The 23,246-nt window shown below is 38.5% G+C and overlaps 2 protein-coding genes across 3 annotated transcripts in view; both read right to left on the reverse strand.

The window, feature by feature from the left end:
• Positions 1-8,492, reverse strand: part of epsti1 (epithelial stromal interaction 1) — a 33,915-nt gene extending 25,423 nt beyond the window's left edge. The window contains exons 1-6 of one of the 2 annotated variants that reach the window (XM_041806765.1): positions 8,184-8,492; positions 5,787-5,845; positions 5,616-5,699; positions 5,462-5,535; positions 4,515-4,598; positions 1,410-1,569 (exon numbers count right to left, since the gene is read on the reverse strand). In XM_041806765.1, the coding sequence (XP_041662699.1) occupies positions 1,410-1,569; positions 4,515-4,598; positions 5,462-5,535; positions 5,616-5,699; positions 5,787-5,845; positions 8,184-8,359 (637 nt within the window). In that variant the 5' untranslated portion in view covers positions 8,360-8,492. The remainder of the gene's footprint in view (positions 1-1,409; positions 1,570-4,514; positions 4,599-5,461; positions 5,536-5,615; positions 5,700-5,786; positions 5,846-8,183) is intronic. The other variant, XM_041806764.1, reaches the window with a different exon arrangement.
• Positions 8,493-9,953: 1,461 nt separating this feature from the next.
• Positions 9,954-22,531, reverse strand: idh1 (isocitrate dehydrogenase (NADP(+)) 1). The gene is made up of 9 exons (XM_041807840.1): positions 22,397-22,531; positions 18,197-18,326; positions 14,863-15,154; positions 14,214-14,316; positions 12,208-12,385; positions 11,969-12,120; positions 11,407-11,547; positions 11,157-11,319; positions 9,954-10,935 (listed from the first exon to the last, which is right to left on the reverse strand). The coding sequence occupies exons 2-9, from the start codon at positions 18,316-18,318 to the stop codon at positions 10,842-10,844; spliced, it is 1,245 nt and encodes a 414-aa protein (XP_041663774.1). The 5' UTR covers positions 18,319-18,326; positions 22,397-22,531; the 3' UTR covers positions 9,954-10,841.
• Between the last annotated feature and the right edge of the window lie 715 nt (positions 22,532-23,246).

A 23,246-nucleotide genomic window follows, 5' to 3' on the forward strand; every position in this document is an offset into this window, starting at 1 on the left:
TTGGCAGACATAAAACTGACTATCAGAGTCAGTTAAGGAGAAAGAGACGAAAGCTGCAGGCATGGTTTCATTGAAATGACTGCAAGCCTATGAAATATCTGTCCTTTAGACCCAATTCCAACCAAGCTGCATGAGACAGTCTTTCCTCTGCTCATGGTGATTATTGCTGGTCTAGATTGTCTAGACCTGCCCTCTTTGTAAAGTGTGTTGAGATAACTTTGGTTATATCTTTGGTTATGAAATGGAGCTACACAAACTAAGACTGTAAGATTGATTGATTGATTGTGGTTCTGGATTATTGACAGGATGCCTCCAATTGTCACCTTTCTATAGAGACCAAGTATTTTGAAGCATGCAGGGTCCTTTTTGGACTCTCCAGTTAAATAACACCTGGACTTTTCCTCATAAAAACAGTCAATAAATCCTCATTTTCAGTTGTGTTATCATCTTTGAACTTGAACTAGCTAAGGCTTTGCATTTTGGTCAAATTGAGTTTTCCAGCTGATCCCTCCCAGCTGCAGTCATCTCCAGGCCTCTGTTTATCTATAAACCTTCATTTCTCAATACCAGTAGCAGTTACTATGAATCTGACCATTTGGGAATAAAGATAATTTTACATACAAAGACACCTTGTATGTGCGTGTAGTCCAAATGGTTTAAACACAGCATTCAATTTATATTGTGTATGCCTAAAGGGTTGTTTTGACTAATTTTACCTGGTTTTCTAGGGGGTTTAAATGTACAGATGTATTGTCAGGGATTGAGCATAAAAAGGCACTTACATCTACCCTGCTGCAGCAGTTAAATGCTTTTATAATTTAATACTAGTCCGGTCACCTACTATCCTTTATGCTTCAGTGGGTCATTAAAAGCCTTGCTTTAAATTATCTTGTTTCAAAACCAGTAAAAACTCCTGACTGGAGCTTTAAGGAACCCTCCTCTATTTTATTATAGGGAGTGCCTTGGATATGCTGTTGACACATGTATTGCTCAGTCAATAAAAATCCAATTTCCTTATGTATAGAGATGGAAGTCCATTTCTGCCAACTCCAATTTCAGTGAACTTTCCACTTAAAGTCGACCACCTTTGTCTGATTTTTGTTTTTGGGTTGTTTCTGACTGCAGAGTTATGATCAGGTCAAACATGTGGGCTGCAACACTGTTTTTACTGTAAAACAGGACATATATATAAAACAAATATGATGGCCGTGGAGCAGGAGTGGAGTTTTTGTGGTCCAAACACTTAATAATTCTCCACCCAGCCATCAACAGCTGCTGCATCCCAAACCAAAGTGGGTCATGTCTGATCATGGCCCACGTCTCTGTCAGCTTGTTGTTAGATCATGTCTATACACATGTCTATGAAAAAAAAGTCTGTTTCACATGCATCCGATGGTTTCCTGGATTACCAGAACATTCCTCTGGCTCCACAGAGGTCATGGTGCAGCAGGAAAAGGTCTGCGGAGAAAGACCGCTCTGGTCTTCAGAGTGAATCACCCGTCCACAGAGCTGCAGCAGACCATGAGCCACGATTAGAGCTTCAGACAGGAGCTGAACGTCTCTCTGCAGCTGATGGAAACAACCAGAACATTCATCAGGTGGTTCTCTTGTCACTGTGTGTGAGGAACTGCAGCTGCCTCACTGATGTTTGTCTCTGCTGACATCTAGAGGCTAAGCAAGCTAATGCAAACAAGAGAGGACCCTTTAACCCCAGTGGTTCTCAACTGTTGAGCCTCTTTATGAGAAACTGCTCCCAAGTTTCTGAAAACTTCCAACCATTTTAATGTATTTAAATATTAATGTTAAACTTGACTTTGTTGGACAGACCTTGGATGGAACGAAACTTGATTTATTGTATTCTTTTTCCTGTGATAACATTTAGATTTTGGTTGTTTTCTGGAGAAATTCTCACATTATCAGGACAAAACCAGACTTGTTATCACCATATAATGACATAAATAAGTCAAAATCTTGAGAAAACAACTAAAATTTCCCTGTAGTCAAACATTAAATTGTATGTCTGTTTAGGGCTTCTTTATGTCAGTGAATATACAGTATGCCATTTTTTTCCCCAACATGCATTTACAACCCACTGAGGACATCCTCAGGAGTCTCTGTTTGTGCATGGGCTCAGGAACACTTCCAGAAATTGTTGTCTGTCAACACAGTTGGCCGTGCCATCCATGGTTTATGCTGTATTATGTAAAGAAGAAACTATATGTGAACGTGATCCACAAACGTAGCGTTCTCTGGGCAAAAGATAACTTAAGGTCGATTTCATAGCTGATAGTTAAGGAGGTCTTGGTTTGGTTCAAGGCTCAAATTTCAACTCTGTTGCGCTTCCCTGTGGTTTTTGTTCGCTTCCACATCGCACTTAGTCAAATGTACCAAACCATCTGGAAAACACCAAGCAGTTATATGTTTGTGGCACTGTTGTCCTAAAACAGGGGTGTTCAAACTTCTTCCAGTGGGGATCACATGCAGAAGTATATCAGGATGCTGGGGCCATTTTCATTACCCACAATGAGGATATTAAAGTTAGAAAAACAAGTCTAATGAAGGGAAAGATATACTCAGTGATTAGGCATGCTAAAATGGCTATTTACTGGCTGAAAAGGCAAATAGCCAATCATTTTAAGGATTCTGGGGTGGCCAGTCAGATTTCAGGGGCCCTGATCAGCCCTGGATACCACTGGAACTGCGCTTGGAATGTCATTGGTGCTGCTTTTGCTGCTGTAATCCATATTCATTCAATCAAGTAATTCAAGACATAATTAGAATTTTGGTTGCCAATATGTTTACCATTTACAGTGCTGTCTCAGTTTAGTCAAGAAAAACAAAATGTCAATATGTTTGTTTACAGAATAAGCGTTCATTTAATTTCAAGAATTTGTTTGAGGGCCAATCAAAATCAAAAATCAAAAATGGCCCCTGGGCCATAGTTTGGACACCCCTGTCCTAAACAAAGAACAGTGATGAAGAAAAGGAGACATAGAAAAAGACAAAACCGGAAATCCATCTCATTCTGAGGGTCTTTTTTTTCACACAAACAAAAAAAACAACACTATTTATGTTGTCTTAGTGCTTTTGCTTTGGGGCATTATGAGTAGACAGTGAGGCAGCGAGCTTTCCAGCATGTCGTTCTTAACATGAGACAAATGAATCAGTACCAAAGATTAAGGCAAGGCAAAATGAGAGCGGGACTACAATGTTTTGCCAAGGTTACATAGACGCCGAACAAGCTACTGACATGTATTTGAGTGCATTAAATGACAAATATAACCATAAATGATTACGCTTTATGCCACCTCCTGCCTTTAGTTTACAAGTCAGTCCGCTTGCTTTCACACCTCAAATGAACCACACTAGGGTTAGTTTGGAAGCGAACTGAGACCCCAGTTTTAAGTGGACCGTTTGTTTAGTCAGCACCAGAGTTCATATGAGCTTTCACACCACACCAAAGGAACTGGACTATCTGGAAAAATGAACCAGAGTTCATTCAAAGTGGACCAAGTAGAAGTGGTAGAAGCTGGTAGAAGAGTTCGGTTCGGTTCCTGAACTGGCCTGCCTGCCTGCAGTCCAGACCTTTCATTAATAGCAAACATTTGGAGTTTCTGAAAAGGTAAAATCCAGCAAAAAAGACCCCTGACTGTCGAGCAGCTAGAATGTTACATCAGACAAGAATGGGACAACATTCCTCCCACAAAATGCCAGCAACTGGTCTCATCACTTCACTGATGTTTACAGACTGTTGTTAAAAGAAGAGGGGATGCTTCACAATGGTAAACATGGCCCTGTCCCTATTTTTTAAAATGTGTTGCTGCCATCAAATTCAAAATGAGCTAATATTTTTATGTTCTATTGTGAATAAAATATGGGTTTATGAGATTTGACAATCATTGACTCCTGTTTTTATTTACATTTTACACAGTGCCCCAACATTTTTGAAATTTGGGTTGTAGATGTCAAGTTCTGGAAAGAAAAAGCAACTAAACATGACATCCTGGAAAGTGTAAATAATGTCACATTAACCGGGGGTCACTGGATGTCAGGGAGTCATTTTGTACATGCACTCCTGACTCTTTCTTAAGATATCTTTCTTTCTTAAACAGTGTTGAACAGTTTATTTGACAGAAGAAACTCTTTGAAGCTGTTTCCTCGCTCTAACTCATGGTTCCAGACCACACTGGCGAAGCAGTTCAGCACTCATTTAAATCATCATTCTAAAAGTCAACATCATTAAATACATCTCTGGTTTCATTTGATTCACCATAAAAAACACTGGTAAGAATTTATGCACATTTTCAGTACAGACTTAAAATGTTTTAAAAAGCAAGCCAAAGGACTTTAAAAAACATGATTAAAATGTGAGTAATTGTGATTACCTATCAAAATCCAGCAACTAACAGCACATACAATAAATATTTGACAGTCCTTCTCTGAACACATGCAATCTACTCCTGATAAATGTCCAAAGTCCTTTTTATTTGATGTTTTTGTAAACTTGCTCTCACCTTCTCCCTCTGTACGGCTTTCATCCTCTGTAACGCCTCCTCCTCTTCTTGTCTCCTCCTCCTGTCCAGCTCCTCCTTTTTCATCTTGAAACAACAGTAAACATTTAACACAGACTAAATGTTTGCACATCTGAATCTGTTACTGTCATTTTAACAAAATGCTAAAACATCTTGTCTTCATCTCAATCAAAACAATGCTGCATACATTAAGATGAATTACTCATAGACTACATCAGGGTTGTTGTGATTATAAATGTTACTAGTAATGATCACATGGCATCAAAACTTGTTTTAATACCCAAATTAACAACATAGCAGTTTAATGCATCCTGAAGGGTTGTTTTTTGTTGTTTTCAGTTACCAAAAATTGCAGGGAAACTCCTGCACACTTTTCTAAATTTGGCTTAACTTAACTACCTTCATTGTGTGAATACTGTTTATGATGTATTCCTATAGATATCCATTAAGACTGATACGCTGTTGTCTCTGCAGACTTGAGTGAGACAGCCTGTATCGTGTTTACTTTTTGCACCATGTTGTCCCTTTAGTAAGTACATTTGTAAAGAATTGCTGATAAAAGAAAGACAAAATATCTTTTACCAAGTAAAAGTAACATCGATCAATGTCTTATGTTTGAAAGAGTCTCTGAAATGAACATCAAACATTTCTGTGATGGTTTAGATTTTTTGTTGAGCAGTTAAGTTTGGTTTAACACGAGAGACCTGGACCCAGATCCAAGTACACCTGGCCCCAAAGTCCAGCTCATTTGATCAGGGTGAAATCAAGTGTAAAATACTGAAAACAGCTGAAGTATTGAAACTTTAGACCAGCCTGCACACATATAATTAAGGACCTTTAATTTCAATTATTACTATAAATGAACTAATGGTGTAAACCAGTTCAATGTATAAATTTGTCTTGGCATTATTGAATGTAAGATAAATTACCTTCTTCTGCAATTTGGAGCCACGTAATCCTGCCATCTGTTTCTCTCTGGCTTCGGCAAATGACATATCACCACCTTTAAGAATACAAAAAACGTGTCAAAGCATGTGCAAAAACAAAACAAAGATCAAATTAGCAGTATGTTGACAGCTTTACCCAGCTTCTCTGGATTGATGTGCACTGAGGCTGGTCTGTTTGCTTCTTTCCACCTCTGGAAACTCTCCTCTTCCTTCTGAGCCACTGCAGCAGAAAAACAAACACTCATGGAATAATTGACAACAAACATAAAATTAAAACCAAAAAAAGTTGTGAAAACTGTCAGTGTACTCATGTTAAGCTTGCTTCGGCGAGACTCGTTTGGTGGGATCATGGTGAATCCATCAGTGCTGAGACAGAAACAGAAAGAGTCGTTATTGATGAGAATGGATGTGGAAACTGAAAAAACAAACCACAGGTATGTAAATTCTTACACCAGGAGGCTCTCAATCAAAAAAATAAATAAACATGAGGGTAGCTGGGAATCATGGGAGCTCAAATGTACATTTCTACAGAGGAGTTTGAGCAACAGCGCTAATGGCAGAGAATAAACAGCATTTACATGAGTAAAGTACAGCAACAGACACATCTTACAGTTGCAGTTCAGGCTTCCATGTAACATAACATCCAGTGTTTTCAAAATAACAATAAATTTCTTGGGTCTATCATGGCTAAGAAAAACATGTCCTGCTACATCTCTAAAAAAAAAGGGATTTTCCTTGCTTTAAAAGCTGTAAAATCATTTTAGGTTATGTAGGAACCCAGCTAAAACTAAGACTGCAAGCAGCTCCCTCACACCCCAGTGCATGTCAGGGTGTGTTGCAACCGCAGCTGTGCAGCTAATGCTGGGTGTTGGCAACCTAAACCCACAGAAGTGACACCAACTTCCTGTTAATTGGCAAAATATGGAAACGGCTGCCATTACCACCACGGCTTCCTTTAATGAAAAACGTTAGTGTTATGGAGCCTTTTTTTTGAAAATCTGTGCTTGATAGGTTTAGCGGAGAAAGACTCGGAAAGAAATTCCCCAGTTGTGTCACTTCTTGTTGTCAGCAGTGGGCGCTTTGAAGGAGACAAAAATAGCCCAACTTTGGGCCCTTGTCACGGCCTTGATTTATGGTGAAAACTCAAGTTTTTGATAGCTTGTCTAGAATGACCCAAAAAATGGAGTCAGTCAGAAAATATCCATCTGAGAAGTTTGAAGAAAAAAAAAGTGCAACTATAACTGAAAATGCCTGAATTTGACCATTTTCTACAGCATACTCACTTTCTGTACATTTTAGAGGATGGTCCAAAGAGACTTTATTTTTCTATTATGACTCATACAGTGCTTAACAAATAGACCACCTGTCATATTTGTCTCGGAGACCATCCAGCATCATGAAGTGCTTTAGTGCACACTCCTTCATTTTCAGTGAGCTCTCCACATTTTACCATTTTGAACAGGAATGAGGAATTTCAAACTGAATTCACCCAAATTTGAGCTGGCTCACTGAGCTTCTCTGAGAAGTCAGAAATTAATCAAGCATAATATTCAACCACTAAAACTCATTTTTCTGGTCAAGAATGCAGGTAAATAACTATAATTTGACATATTCATCAAGAAATATTAATGTGCTTTACTATTTTTTCAGTTTTTTGTAAATCAGTAAATTTGAAAATTCATGGATAACAATAATAATTATATTTTAGCATGAAAAATATCATTTGGGTTAAAGAGCTTCTACATATTGGTATATTAACCATTGAAGAAACATAAAAAATGATTTTGGTAATTATCAATGCTGTTAATTTAGGGCAGCTGTGGCATAAACCTTACTTTGGTTAGGGTTAGGGTGGTCTAATAAATTTGTTAAGCACTGTATGTGTACCAATTTTTGTGACTGTAGTCACCCAACTAATGCTTGGGGGTTTGGATTTGCTCAATACTATCAAATGCAAAATTCAACTTGGCTGGGGGACAATTTTGTGGAGAGTTCAGTGAGTTTTGGGGCATGTTAAAGCCGCAGATGCTCTGGCCCTAACAGTATACAGCTACTCAAACCCCTATCCAGTGTGAGAAGGAACCTACGTTTAAGTTTCTCAATCAAATAATGGAAAAATTATCATGGGGTGGAACATCTGCCTTCATAAATACTGCCTCATTACATGATGCATTATGGTACATTTGTACATTCTCTTAATATGTATGGCCATTCTACTGCTGTGGATAATGGCAGAAATTTTCATAGCACCAGATAGCTATAATGAACGCTTTTAAACTACTGATAATCTTGATATATTGCTAATAATAATGTGCATCAGTAAATAATCAATGGTTGGTCTTTGTAAACCTGCCTTTTTAATAAAGAGTCTTGAGATAACGTTTCTTTTGAACCGGCCTTTTATAAAGATGAATAACTGAATTTGAAGCACCATGACGAGAAACTGGGATTTCCGGGAGACAAGGAAAGCACAACAACTTTCTCTATTACAGAGAAACGAAACCGAAAGTAAATGTTGCTAATTCTCTACTACATAAACAAAAATATGCCGTTGATGTTGATTTTAATGAATAAACTGTTAAAACCGTTAAACCTTATTATCGGTCTTATTTTCGGTCATTTTAAAGACAAGCTGTTGGATTTTTTTTCGAATTATTTAGTCCAACCTCATCTTCTCTTCATAATAAAATAAACTGTTACTTACTGCTGTGGCTGTCGGGCCGTCTGCTGCTCCTGCCCTCTCTCAGCCGTGTTCCCGTTGACAGGTGTACCATCCTCGTCATATTCAGGGGCACCTGAATTTCTCTCTTGGATGTATCTATTGTTGTTTTTCAGCTGACTTCTTCTGAGGTCTCTCTGGTTGTAAGAAGGATCCATCATCCAAAATTTGAGCTCCTATCTGAAAATATATCTGTTTGTTCCTCTTTAACATGTACAACTCGCAGTGAGTCAGCTCTTTAAGTTGGACTCTTATTTCAGACTGATCTTTATTTACTCTGCAGTAAGAGAACCATTAACAGCAAAGTAGGAGGGGTTTAATACCACAGCGGCATCTGCTGGAAAAACAGTCGAATAACCACAGTGAGATTTGTAAAGGTCTGTTCTGTGAATTTATCTACACTAAGATGAGCTGGCTCCGTTAATAGAGCTACAGTTACCCTCAAGATTTATTGTAAAAAAAAAAAAAAAAAAAAAAAATTTTAAAAATTAGAGATGTAATAAAATGATTAAAAAACGTTTAAAAAACACAAAATGAACACATAAACAAAATTTAACGATACATTACTATTATTAATATTACTGAATGTATTTTTCTCTCATCAGTCCACACTCAGTACCCCATAATGACAAAATAAAAAAAAAAACATTTTCTTTTGAATTTATTAAAAATAAAAAACTGAAATATTGGGTTGACATAAGTGATTCGACCCTTTACTCTGTACTTATCTGAAGCACCTCTGGCAGGTGTTTATCAAACTTCAGCGTGTTTTGCACTGTCTTCCATCATGTCACTCTGTCATAAAGCTCAGATCAGTCAAGGGCTGTAGTGATGGTTTTCCTCCTGGAACTTTGCCCCATCTCCACACTCCACACTCTCCCAACTCTGAAGCTCAGTCACAATGACTATCAGGTTCTCGGTTTCCTCTCTTACTAAGGCCCTTCTCCCCCGAATGCTCAGTTTGGCAAGTGACCAGCTCTTGAAAGAGTCCTGGTTGAACCAAACTTCCTCCACTTGAACATTCTGGAGGCCACTGCACTCTTAGGAACCCTCAGTGCAGAAGAAATATTTTGTAGCCTTCCCATTATCTGTGCTTGTCAGCAATCCTGTATCTGAGCTCTGCAGCTCCTTTGACCTCATGTTGTGGTTTTTGCTGACATTCATTGCCAGCTATGAGGTCTTCTATAGAGGTGTGTACCTTTCCAAATCATGTCCAATAAATGTAATTTACCACAGGTGGACTCCAATCAAGAAACATCTCAGTAGCAATCAAGAGAAATGGGACGAACCTGAGCTAAACTAGTGCTGTTGTAAAGGGTCTGTCCAGTGTCTAAAATTCTGTTCTAATTTTTTCATCATGGATAATGAGAATAAAAACTAAACTATTCTTTCCAACTGCAGCATCAGGCTGCAACGTAAGAAAATTGAAAAAAGAAAAAATACGTGAAGGGAGTTTTTGAATGCACTGTATGTCTCTTAAGGGATTTCATACATTACTTTGTGGATTTGTATTTGAAACTGTTCCATTCTGTTTGCTTTGTCTATTATGCCTTGTCTTGTTGTTTTAACATCCTCCTTGTCAGTGAATTCAAATTTTTGTGCATTGGTCTTGGTCCATCACTTTTTAGCATCTTTATGTATTTCCATTGCAGTTAAACTTTTCTAAAATGTGAGAGGATAAAAATAAGAATTACTTACTGATAAAAAAGAAATCATCATGTGAGGAGTCCCACCAGTGAAAGAAAAACATCTATATTTCTTCAAAAACTCATTTATTATGAGTTACGTATCAAGAATTAACATGCATGTTTACAGACCAACATCTGTTTGACTTTTTGGCAGGATACGACTAATGAGCTGAATGTTAACTCGACCACAGTACACACAAAAAGGAGGACAAATAAATACAACTATTCAACAACTATGATTACAAATGTTAGTATGAGAATCTAAAAGCAGTGTTTTTTGTCAGAACCATTTCTTTAAAGCTGTAAATGACATGATCAGTTATTGTTTGAGTGATTTTTTTTAGCATAAATGACATTTTCAGTCCATTTTTTCTAATCTATCACTACTGATGACATTAGCAGACCATGTTTTAGTGATTCTGTGCTGTAAATGACATAATTAGTCTATGTTTTCAGTGTTCTATGTTGCATTATAGTTACATTTCCTTAGTGAAGTACAGATTGTGAGATTAAAAGATTAAATGTTGCCTGAGGTATCATTAAAACTTCACAAGACAAAGAAAGAGACGAGGATTAATGTAGGACTGTGACATAAAAAGGAATAAGGCAGTGAGGGTCTGAAAGATCCCTCAAGACAGATTCTGTCCCCCGTCGAGCAAAGATCACCAACAAACACTGACGACACTAGAACTCATTGCAGGGGACCAAGTGCAATCAGGGTAAACAAGACGACTGAGCCATCCGGTGTTTTAGTGAAACATTAACAAAGATGGCCTCCGTTTTTCCTCCGTCCAAAAAAGGCACCAGACATGCTCAGACCCTCAGACTCGGCTTCAGTCTCCTGGAGTTTAGGGGTCTTTCCTCCGGGCTCCAGCAATGATTCTGTGTGGATTTATGTGTGCATGTTAAAAATGTGTTTCCGTGATTTTTTATCTGTTAAAGATGAAAGCAGAGATCACAGTTTGGGCTGGTTGGCGAGCTTCATCTTCAGGTTCTCTGCCAGTTTGTCCAAAAACTCAAAGGTGTTCAAGTAGTCTGCACGTGTCACACTGAAAACAGAGGAAAAAGATTGAGTTTACTTTTGCAGGTATCCCAACCTATCCCAGCATCACCAACTTTTACCCTTAATTAAAAAACCCCTTAACTGGGGTCTTTTTATTTTACACACTAAGCTAATAAGACAGAAAAATACACTTAACATAGCTTGCGCCAAACACATCTGCTGTTTCAATAAAAGTATAGGACTGTATAGAGATGAATGAAGACTTACTTTGGCAGTCCTTTGATGCAGATAGCCAAATCCTTGGTCATGAAACCGGCCTCGATGGTCTCGATGCAAACAGCCTCCAGACACTCAGCGAACACTCGAAGCTCTGTGTTGCTGTCTAGCTTCGCTCGGTGCAGCAGACCTCTTGTCCATGCAAAGATGGAGGCTGCAGGAAACACAAACAAGTGTCAAGAGAAGCCTCATTTTCTGGGTATATGTTTTAGGTAGGTCAAGTCCTTGCCCCATGTTTTACCGATAGGATTGGTGGAGGTCTCTTTCCCCTGCTGGTGTTGTCTGTAGTGGCGTGTCACTGTGCCGTGTGCGGCTTCAGACTCCACCGTACGACCATCAGGACAAATAAGAACGCTGGTCATCATGCCCAGAGAGCCGTAACCTGACACAGTCACACAAAAAAGGTAAAAACAGAAAAATAACAATCAATGTTTGAATTATAAAGGGAGGAATGAGATTATGTGAGAACATGGTTCACTTCTGTGATAATGATATGAAGTGTGATAAATGGACAAATATCAAAAAAGGGCAGAAAACTTTAAATCTTTTGAAGGTTTTTCTGCTGTTCTGGGTGTTTTACATATCAATATTTGCATGAATCTACTCCTGAATCAAACTTATCTAAAGGTTTTTTCCTCTGATAAACTGGCACCAATTCATCTGAGCAGAGGCATTGGCTAGCTTCATCTGACCAAATCAAATGGTGTAAAAACTGACTATTAATCTTGGGCCTTCTTCCAGTAAGTTTAATGTATAATGTAAACCTTATAGGACATGAATATTGATATAATATTTCCACTGACCTTGTGCCACAGAGTCCGACTGAACATCTCCATCGTAGTTCTTGCAGGCCCAGATGAAACCACCTTCAGACTTCATTGCCTGAGCCACCATGTCATCTATCAGGCGGTGTTCATACCAGATACCTTTAGCTTCAAACTGAGCGCGGTACTCCCTGCATAAGGAGAAAGAAGACAACTTGTCAGAACAATGATTATGTTAACAACAGATGTTAATCAACTGAGTTTTTAAGGCTCCGTACTTCTCGTAGATCTCCTGGAAGATGTCCTTAAAGCGCCCATCGTACTTCTTCAGGATAGTGTTCTTGGTGCTGAGGTACAGCGGCCAGCTCTTGGACAGAGCCATCTGGAAGGAGCTGTGTGCAAAGTCAGTGATAGACTTATCTGTGTTGTACATCCCCATGGCAACACCACCTGTACCTGGAAGAGGACATACAAACATCAGGTGATCAGATGTAAATCAATGCCAGGTGAATCCACATTAGAGCCTGGCTCATGCATAAGTTAATGTTTTGGGACTGTAACTGGCCTATGGCTGATATGTCCATATATTTAAGGTCTGATTTACTGCTCCAGCCCAACACAGGCCCAGCATGGCTCTAAGCTCAAATCTGGGTTGGGGTGGGATCCCCACCCCTCCCCTTGGGCCCAGGACAGGGTGGGTTTAAGAGAAGTCAAAGACACCCTGTCACACAATAGCATAGTCATATTTTACCTTTGGTTTCTGTTTTTGCCTATTTTACTAGAAATAACTTCAAGACGACCCTCAGTGCAGACCCACTGCACAAATTACTAGATGTTCTACCCAACTCTGATCACCTTCTTTGAATTTAGAAGTCTTTCAATAAAAACTACCCTGAGTTTTGAGAAATTTAGTTTTCATGTTGCAAAAATACTCTTTGACTTTAGGATGAACTGTTTAGATTGTGGAGGTCAACAGTGAAGGTCTTTGGGCCTCATGTTCACCTCTTGCTTGAGCCTATAAAAAACTTTATGGATTTTCACCAAGCTTTGTACAAATGTCCATGCTGACTCAAAAGTAAACTGAATAGATTTTATTGCAATAAAGAATTAATAAATGAACTATTTCAAACAACAAAGCCCTTTTTCTGCCCCTCATTTGTCCATGTTCACTCCAACACAGAAAGCATGTCAGCTAGGGAAACTCCTAGACTTTATACCTCAGTAACCTTGGTATTAGACTGGGCTACTAGGACAAGTCTACTTTCAAGTTTTAAAACATTTCAGTCACCCCCACTGGTTTCCTGATGTTTAAAAAAAGTGCCCTCAATAAAGACTTACAAACAAACTCTTGGATGCCCCTTTGGAAGATAAACAATACGATACCACATGATACACTGAACCATACAAGGTAAACATCATAAAGTGTTCTCTACGGTGGCCTGGAAGTGGGCAAAATTTGACCCAGCACCCTCTAGCCTCCCTTCTTATCTGAGAAATCTCAGCAAAGTACCTCTCTGGATTTCCTTTGAAGTAGACAAAATCTGATAATGTGCCCTCTGTGCCCTCAATGTGAGCTGATCGTGATAAAGTGACCTCTAAACAAAAAAAATTTAAAAACGTCAATTTAGTGTTTTCATTAACAAAACTCCCAACATAATAGGCCTATAAGAACCGCATTTTAGGGCCACTGTAAAAATTAAAAAATGAGAGATTCTGTTCAATTCTGAAAAAAGTTGAAATCTACAAATTAAAAAGTCAAACCTTTCAGAGAAGAAAACATATTTTCAACTTTAAAAGTCATACATTTAAATGGACCAAACTATGAGTTTCTGGGATTAAAAAAAGATGATTGGATGATTGATTCCTGTGACTGCTCAAAAAAAACTGTCAGTGATTTTAGCCCAGAAACATCACATTATCATTATCTCATAATTATCTTAATCTTAATCTCAATGAGGTTTTCCTGGTTAAATACATTTAAATCAAATAACTAAAAAATCTTACCCAGGATGTCTAACTTTCACAAGTAATCTATGACAACTTGTGCATCGTGCCCCCCCAGCAGGTGCCCCTGCCCCTCAAACATCCTGTGTCCGCCACTGATTTGAGTAGATCATATATTACTGCATCTATTATTTTAACATTTCTTGTGCAAGCCTAGCGTTTGTGTACTTTTACATTTACTTCTCTGGCACTATTTTGCTCAGTCTGGGGTCAATAAAAAAGATGAGCTTTTTTCTTTTTTACAAAGTGGGATGAAGCATCGGGCTCTCTATACTCTTACCCTGAAATTCAAAGATGGTATATTTAATTGGCTCCCCTCCTTTGGGCGTGTAGGTCATCTCCACCTTCCCGGGCCCAGGCACCACAAAGTCTGTGGCTTTGTACTGTGTGATAGTAAAAAAGACAGAAGTTTAATAAAAACAGCTACAAACGAGTCTGAGCTTACTACTAACCATAAAGACAGTCATAAATACCAGAGCATTACTCCTGTCAGCACGTTTCAGCAGAGTCTAGAACATGTACACCTCTGACGTGCAGCGATGTTATGTAATTCGCCACTCTTTGACTCTTCACCTGGTTAATGCTCTCTATGGAGACACTGTTGACTGGCAGAACGCCATGGGTTAACAGTGATTTACTCGTGAGCGCTGCTGTGACATGTTTCACTGTACAGACTGTACGTTAAGGTCCAACGGTCGGATGATGAAATATGATTATTGACAGAGTCTTTAAAGATAACCCTGAAACCAGAGTGCACTGAGCTCATTCATGAGGAAACACCAAACTGATAGTCAGCTTGTCCCAGAAATCCTTTACATCAGACTTCAAGTTGTTTTAAAAAGAAAATTTCACTGCTAATAATGGCTGAATCATCAACAAAAGCCATACCTTAAAACCGTTAATAGACTCTGATTTCAAAAATAAGATACCTGGTCTCCGTGGGCGTGCCTGCCGATGATGATAGGTTTGATCCAGCCAGGCACCAGACGGGGGATGTTCTTGCAGATGATGGCCTCTCTGAACACAGTTCCTCCTAGGATGTTTCGAATGGTTCCGTTAGGCGAACGCCACATCTGCTTGAGATTGAACTCCTCCACTCGCTTCTCATCTGGTGTGATGGTGGCGCACTTTACACCCACATTGTAACGCTGGACTGCCTCTGCCGCTTCAACTGTCACCTTGTCATCTGTGGCGTCACGGTTCTCCATACCGAGGTCATAGCTGTGCAAGAAGAGACAAAGAGAATAGTGTTTGGTATAATAATAATAATGATTAAACAAGTGTTTAAAGCAGCCTTGAAATATGTTCAAATCTTTTATATCAATGCCAGTACATTCTGAAGTTTCCCTCCTGACTAAAAAAACTGTTTTACTGCTTAGTTTCATGGGTTGCAACATGTCTAAAGTCTTTTTCAGTATAAGTTTGATAAGCTTCTGATAAATGCTGAGAAATCTGCCAAAGGGAAATACATAGGCTAAGCTTTAAAAGCTGCTAAATATTTAATGACTGTAGAGATTGAGAGGTCAATCAGTTCCTTCAAACTGAGAGCAAACTTTCAGATTAGGCATTCATTTTTGGGAAAACTTTTTAACCCTTAAGGGAAATAAGTTTATAGATTTTGATTCCAGCATTCCTGGTTTTAAAAACCGTTACAAATAATTTAAGGTATTGTAAAAACTCAACTTATCATAGGTTTAGTCTTTTTGGATACATTAAGACATTTCAGTTAAAACTATATATACTTTAACCTTAAAATCTTGAGTAAGAGATTTGAGGAGGAAGAAATGGACTGAAAAAACATGTGGACCATTTATAATCCTAACAGCAGAGGAATGGGATGCAATAAACAAGAAGGGCAGTGATTATTCATGCTTCAGTGTCCATCACTGCACAGAGGCCTTGCAGCTCTGTACAACAAAGCTCTAAATGTGGGCATATGTCTGTGGTTTGGTGTTTTAGAAGCATGTGTGTGAATGATAAAGCTCAGAGCAGCTGTGGTGTGAAACATCCTCTCTGTGTCAAAGGACAGCACTGATGTTAATGAGTAGTAAAGGCTGAAGAAATCACTCAAACTTTTTTTCTCTCTGTCCTATTTCTGTGGGAGCTGGTACAATGTTCAAATCAAGAACAGCTATTAACCTCCTGCCCTGTTTTCTTCTCTCATTCTGTTCTTTAAAGCGTCAAACAGGGAAAGGAGATCTGAAAATCCATCCAGCGACACAGCAACAAAGGAAACAAGGAACTGCCTGTGCAATTACAACTGTCCTTTATCCAAGATACAAAGACAGGCTGCACTTGTTACACTTGTGTTTAACGGAGTAAATATAAGAGGACAAGATATAAACAAATGAAAAATAAACTGAGTTCAATGTGCTTATCATTCCCTAGAAGTATTAGCCTCTAAGTTTGTCCCGTGAACCATTTGGCATTGTTAAACGGCAGCAGACGTGACCTTTTACCCATATTCCCCTCCCCTTCTCCTGAAAGCCAATACAAAGCCACAACAACGCAACGTTCAACAAGTGAAACACACCACCAAGGAAGGAAAGAAAAAGAGACAACAAAAACAGGTTCAGGTTTAACAGGGACGCCAGTTCATTCCTTCTTTACTATCAGACTAAAAGAACAGGGCCTGATTTAATCTGTGTCAACAAAAAATAATTAACAAACTAGTGTTTTATCCAGATTAAAATACCAGACAGTTTCCAGACTTGGTCCCACCATGACTTGAACCTGCAACCAAAGGCATTGACACAGCATAATAACTGGAGACATTTATATAGAAGAAGATGTTGGAATCACATCTTTATCATTGAATTAATTGAGTTTTAACAGAGCTACAACTGACAGCTAGAGTACAGTGTTTCAGTTTACAGCTGCTTCTTTGACCACAAGTTACAGCCACTTTACGAGCTTTACGAGAACTTGCTAATCTCCAGCTACCAGCCTAATTTCCAGACTTGGTCCAAATGTGACTCAAACATGCAAACCTCCAGTTCCCAACCCAAGTCCAAAGGGATTGAGCTCCTGAAGCTGTATCAGAAAAAAAAAAAAAAAAAATTACGAGCAAGCACTATGACCCTCCTTCTCCCCCTAAAACCAGTCTGTGATGACATAATCAACTCATATATGTTCATAAGACCACAGAAAGATGTTCAATAATCCTATGAGTTTCATGTTCATTCCAACATAGCCTGACTCTAGGGTTTTAAGTAGGTTTACATACTGTCAAGCTGTGTTTAGCTGCAACTAAAAACAGCTAATTTAATGATGAGACTAAAGCTTTAACACAGCTTGTTGGAAATCACATGTTTATCACTGAATTAACTGTGCTTTAACAGAGCTAGAACTACTAGTTGCAAGTATAGAACAGTAGTTGCAAGTATAGAACAGTATTTACAGCCACGTTTTTGAGTCACAGCCACAGCCTGATTCTTTGAATCATCTTTGACTTAAAAAAAAGTGAGTCACTGGTTTAAACACACCTTTAAAGGTGTACTGTGGTGAGTTTAAGCCAAACCAATTCAGTCCAGTCCTGCATATAGCCGTCACTCACTTTACGTTGCTGTTATTGCAGACATCAGATTTTGAGAGGAGAGAAAAATTTTTACCTGAGTACCGTGCTGCAATCTATTTTGTCAGTGCCCCATGTGTGCACAACAATCAATGGTGTGTTTAAACTGGTGGTGAAAGTATTTCAAAAATCACTTTTGCAGGAGTAATACCAGTGATGATAGTGATCCTGGTATACCACCTAAAACTACAAAACTTTCTAAACAGTAACCCAGAGTTTTTGGCTGCATTTACACATCAGCAAAATTGGCTGGGTGAGAAATACAGCATTCACATGAAGCTCATCCAGGAATCAAAAATCTTTAGGAGTTTTGCTCATATGCACATAGGGTTTAAGAGAGATAAGACATCTGTGAGATGTTTTATCATCTTGGTCTCGACTCCACCAGTATTAACAACAAATACCTTTTCATTAGATGCTAATCAGATTGTTTTCTTGACCTGTTCTTCACCTAATTTCTACAGAGGAGACTTCAGGACAAACTGGACAAACCAGATATCCTTTCCCTGTAGAAATGCCCCTTGGTAACCTTTATTCAGCCTCTTTTTCTTGTAGTACGAGAGAGCGTGTAAACAATAAACCATTCCCTTAAAGATAGATTTCTGCATGTTTAAAATGAACATTTCAGCCATAAATTAACAGAGAGGTGGGCTATCATGCCCTCCTCCACAAATAAGACCTCCTCTCACCTGTGTAGGTCCATCTCCAGGTATGGGAAGATGAGTTTTTCCTTAATGAGCTCCCAGATGACTCGAGTCATTTCGTCTCCCTGCATCTCCACCACAGAGCCGGCCTTGATCTTCTGAGACATCTTAAAGCCTGGTGGTAAAAATAGGGGAAAAGAAGAGACAACCAATGATGAATCATCAGGTTAAATCAAATATTTTGTATTGAAAAACTGGAAAATCTCTCTGAACAGATTCAGTAAATTTAGGTTACCATTGTAATCCATTTAGAGCTTTTCTTACCAACCCTGTTTTTAAGGTTGCATAATTATATATTTGAAAGCATTTTAGTCTCTATTTTTTCTAGTGCTTATCAATGCTGTTTTTACTTTCCATCTCAAATTGTTATAGCCATAAATCCTCAGTTTTACTCTGTCTTTCATATGAGGAACTTGCTGCCTCCCATATACAGTTGAAACCAGAAGTTTACATACACTATATAAAAAGGCACATGAACTTTTTTTTCCTCACCGTCTGACATTAAATCAGATTAAACTTTTCCTGTTTTTGGTCAATTAGGATTACCAAAATTATTTCTATTTGCTAAATGCCAGAATAATGAGAAAAGGATTTTTTTAGACAATTTTTATTACTTTTGTTCAAAGTCAGAAGTTTACATACACTAAGATTACTATGCCTTTAAACAATTTGGGAAAGCCCAGATGATGCCATGTCTTTGGAAGCCTCTGATAGGTTTATTGACAACATTTGAGTTAATTAGAGGCACACCTGTGGATGTATTTTAAGGCACACCTGAAACACACTGCTTCTTTGTGTAACATCATGGGAAAATCAAAAGAAATCAGCCAAGATATCAGGAAGAGAATTGTGGACTTGCACAAGTCTGGTTCATCCTTGGGTGCAATTTCCAGATGCCTGAAGGTGCCACGTTCATCTGGCCAAACAATTATGCGCAAGTATAAACACCATGGGAATGTCCAGCCATCATACTGCTCAGGAAGGAGACGGGTTCTGTGTCCCAGAGATGAACGTGCTTTGGTCCAAAAAGTGCATCTCAACCCAAGAACAAGGCAAAAGACCTTGTGAAGATGCTAGCTGAAGCTGGTAAGAGTGTGTCATTATCAACAGTTAAACGAGTCCTGTACCGACATGGGCTGAAAGGCCACTCTCCCAGGAAGAAGCCATTACTTCTAAAGAAACATAAAAAAGCCATATTACAGTTTGAAAATGCACACAGGGGACAAAGACCTTAATTTTTGGATACATGTTCTGTGGTCTGACGAAACTAAAATTGAACTTTTTGGCCATAATGATCATCGTTATATTTGGAGAAAAAAGGGGGAAGCTTGCAAGCCTGAGAACACCATTCCAACTGTGAAACATGGGGGTGGCAGCATCATGTTGTGGGGTTGTTTTGCTGCAGGAGGGACTGGTGCACTTCACAAAAAAGATGGCATCATGAGGAAAGAACATTATGTGGAAATACTGAAGCAACATCTCAAGACATCAGCCAGGAAGTTAAAGCTTGGGCGCAAATGGGTTTTCCAAATGGACAGTGACCCTAAGCATACTGCCAAACTGGTTACAAAGGATAACAAAGTCAATGTTTTGGAGTGGCCATCACAAAGCCCTGATCTCAATCCCATTGAAAATTTATGGGCAGAGCTGAAAAGGCATGTGCGAGTAAGGCGGCCTACAAACTTGGCCTAGTTACACCAGTTCTGCCAGGAGGAATGGGCCAAAATTCCTGCAAACTATTGTGAGAAGCTTGTAGAAGCATATCCAAAACATTTGACCCAAGTCATACAGTTTAAAGGCAATGCTACCAAATACTAATGAAATGTATGTAAACTTCTGACTCTCAAGAAAATAATAAAAAATTGTCTAAAAAATGATCTCTCTCATTATTCTGGCATTTAGCAAATAGAAATAATTTTGGTAATCCTAATTGACCAAAAACAGGAAAAGTTTAATCTGATTTAACATTAGACGGTGAGAAAAAAAAAAGTTTATGTGCCTTTTTATATAGTTTATGTAAACTTCTGGTTTCAACTGTATCTTTTATCTATTCCACTTATGCTATTTGTGGTTGCAGGGGTTATAACCAACCCTGCTCCTCATTAGATGAAAGGTGGGGTATACCCTGGACCATGTATTGTTGATCAATCACAGAGCTGACATGTAGTTCAACATTCATGCTTACACTCACTACTACTGATCATTTAGATTCATCGATTAGACAAGCATGTCTTTGAACTGTGAGAGGACACTGGTGAACTCAAGCATGCACATGGAAAACATGCAAAGTCCACACCACTCTGTCTAAAAAGGATTAATCCAGGAATCTTCTGGCTCAGAGGCAACATTGCTGACCACAGCACCACCATGCAGCCCAACATGCTTCATCTACTTCTCCTATCAGTAGGCCTAGGCCATAAATGAATTTTATCAATACTTGTAGAAAATGTTCTATTTTGGAAAAAATGAACTACATTTTCTTAGCTGCTCTCCCTTGCTTTGCATTTATGCACCAGCATATTTCTATTTAAACATTCAAGCTCTTTTATTTTTCCTTTCTTTATCCACATAAGATCACAAAACGGGTTGAAGTGAAAAAAAGGACATGTTATTTTTAGGCCATCCAGTATCACCTAGGCAGTCCTTTAACGATGCATCTACATGTCTTGAGTCTGCTTAATCCTGGCAAAGATTGTAGTCAGGGTTATTTTGATTGATTATTAGGATTATCAAAAACGATTAAGGATTAACTTTGCCTGTGCCTGTGAATACCATGCAGTACTCATTAAAGTACTCCATGGTACTCTAAAAAAACTGGCCCGTTTCATGTGGTTGACCGAAAGGTTGGACCTCCAGTTATTTTAGTTTTGGTTTTACTTGGTTACTGATGCAATTACTTCCTGCATTTCTTTATCTGCTCTAGGATGGTGTGGGCATGTTGGTTGAATGAGCCGAAGCCACATCCGGTCTTGGCAATAAATTTCATACCATTAGAAAGCCTGTTTATTTCCCTTACAAATGGTGCCACATGTGTTAGGAACATGCATTTGTGGGATGTGCAGCAGAGCCGAGTATGTGGTTTTGTCTCTTGAAAAATTTGTCAAATCTTTTCTGCCAATGCGAAACAGCTTATTCTACCGTTGACGCTTGTTTGGTGTAGTTTGGATTTTTGATTTGAAATTGAGACCTAATAATATCCCAGTTTGTCATTTCTTTAATAAGACTTTTGGTCAGACTAAATACAATTACAAGATTTACAAGTCTCATATTTGGCTTTAGGATCTTTCCCTTTTTGCATTTAATAGTAAAGTAAAATGGAAATAAACACAATCAAAGCTACAGAGCAAACTCTACGGTTAGAAAATCTGCAGGTGTAACCCTTTGGATGAGTAATATTGATTTAAGCTCCCCTCTAGATAGCACTACAGTTTCAATGAATGACTTCATTCATAAAATACACCAGGAGCAGTGATTCAGCATTTATGCAATAAACTGTATAATCATCTTAAACCACAACCCTGAAGCATATGATTAACCGGTGCAGACTAACTTAATCCACCGTGAATCCACTTTGTCTGCAGCTTAGGAAAAGACAATAATCAAATATCAGACCATAAGCCACCTATAAAGAAACTTTTTCATCAGGAACTTACACAAATGTCCACTTGGTCGCTTTTCAATGTATTTATGGTTCTTTAAAAAGTAATACGTTTATGTTTTTGTGGGAAATTATGACATTTGCAAAAGTTACATAAGTGGACGGACAGATGATGATGCATGAGGGGGAGGAGACTTTTTAGAGCCAAAGACAGTTTAGGTTAAAGGCCAAACCAGGAATGGTAGCTTTTAAAAATGTGTTTAATGCACATTTTCAATAAGTTTTGATACAACTGTTAGTATAATGCAGGGAAACTAGGAGAAGTTTGATACGATTAAAGGCATGAAAGACCATTAAAGGGACAGGATTCTGTATATTTTAACGAACTACTCCAAAGGTGATCCGTTTAACCAAACAGCAACCGCACAGGTTTGACTACTTTAATTTTAACGATTTTTTGCCAAGATGTGGCTAACCGTTGTAGCACGACAATCGAGAGATTTTAATTTAGATAGCATTCACTTCCTGGTTACGTTGCGTCGCCTTCAGGAGTAAATACACGTTAATAAAATGTGACAAACACCTACCTGGATTAATTTAAAGGTCCACGAAGCTGAATACAACGAGAAGAAGAGGTGGAATGATGTTCTGTTCCGTGTCACAGAAGCCCAGAGCCGTTCAAGCTGACAGAGGAGCGACGCACCCGGCTTCCAGCTCCAGAGATTACGGGTTTTGACCAATCAGAGACAAGAGAGAGAATCAACCTCCAATCAGATTTGCCCACACATCAGGAGAGACGTGATTGTCTAGGGCGGGGCATGTGCAAACTGAGGGCTGATTGGTGCGAGTTGTACTGCCCATTTCCGCCTTTGAGAATGAAGAAGTATTTCAACAGTTCATTGATTGTTATGAAGCCCGTCTTTGTACACTTGAAGACATTTTGTCCTATTTCTGTACGATTTCTAGTACTTATTTACAATTGAACCTACAAAAACATATCAAATGTAAAAAACATCAAATGTCAATACTCAGACATTTTATCATTTGAGGAAAAATGTTAAATGTTAACAAAAGGCTTTAAAAGTAGGTGTGGATTACCTCAACATACAGTAGTTTCTATTTACAGATGTTCTTATTGTTATAGTTATATTCAAAATAACATTTTCACACGGAAACTGTAGCCCATAAATACTTGAACTGTTAATTCTGTGAATGAGACAGACACAGCACAATGATTGATGACCTCTTTTTGATTTTATACACGAACCAACTTTGCAGGATTGGTGTAGGACTGCATAGGCTAATCAACTTTTTTTCCCATTTCATTAGCAACAATTTTTGAAGTCCCATATTGATCACGGGAGGTGTCAAAATAAACATGAATTATCAACAGAACCAGGGAGTTTGAAACATTGGAGCAAGCTTCTGCTGTTACTG

The sequence above is a fragment of the Cheilinus undulatus genome, linkage group 15 (genome assembly GCF_018320785.1).
Source record: "Cheilinus undulatus linkage group 15, ASM1832078v1, whole genome shotgun sequence".
NCBI classification, from domain to species: Eukaryota; Metazoa; Chordata; class Actinopteri; order Labriformes; family Labridae; genus Cheilinus; species Cheilinus undulatus.

Coding starts and splice junctions, on each gene's coding strand:
- idh1 (XM_041807840.1), bottom strand. CDS start 18,318: ATGTCTCAGAAGATCAAGGCCGGCTCTGTGGTGGAGATGCAGGGAGAC. Junction 15,155..18,196: donor CTGGAGATGGACCTACACAG/GTGAGAGGAGGT, acceptor CTTCTTGCACAG/CTATGACCTCGGTATGGAGA. Junction 12,121..12,207: donor TTCCAGGAGATCTACGAGAA/GTACGGAGCCTT, acceptor CTCCTTATGCAG/GGAGTACCGCGCTCAGTTTG.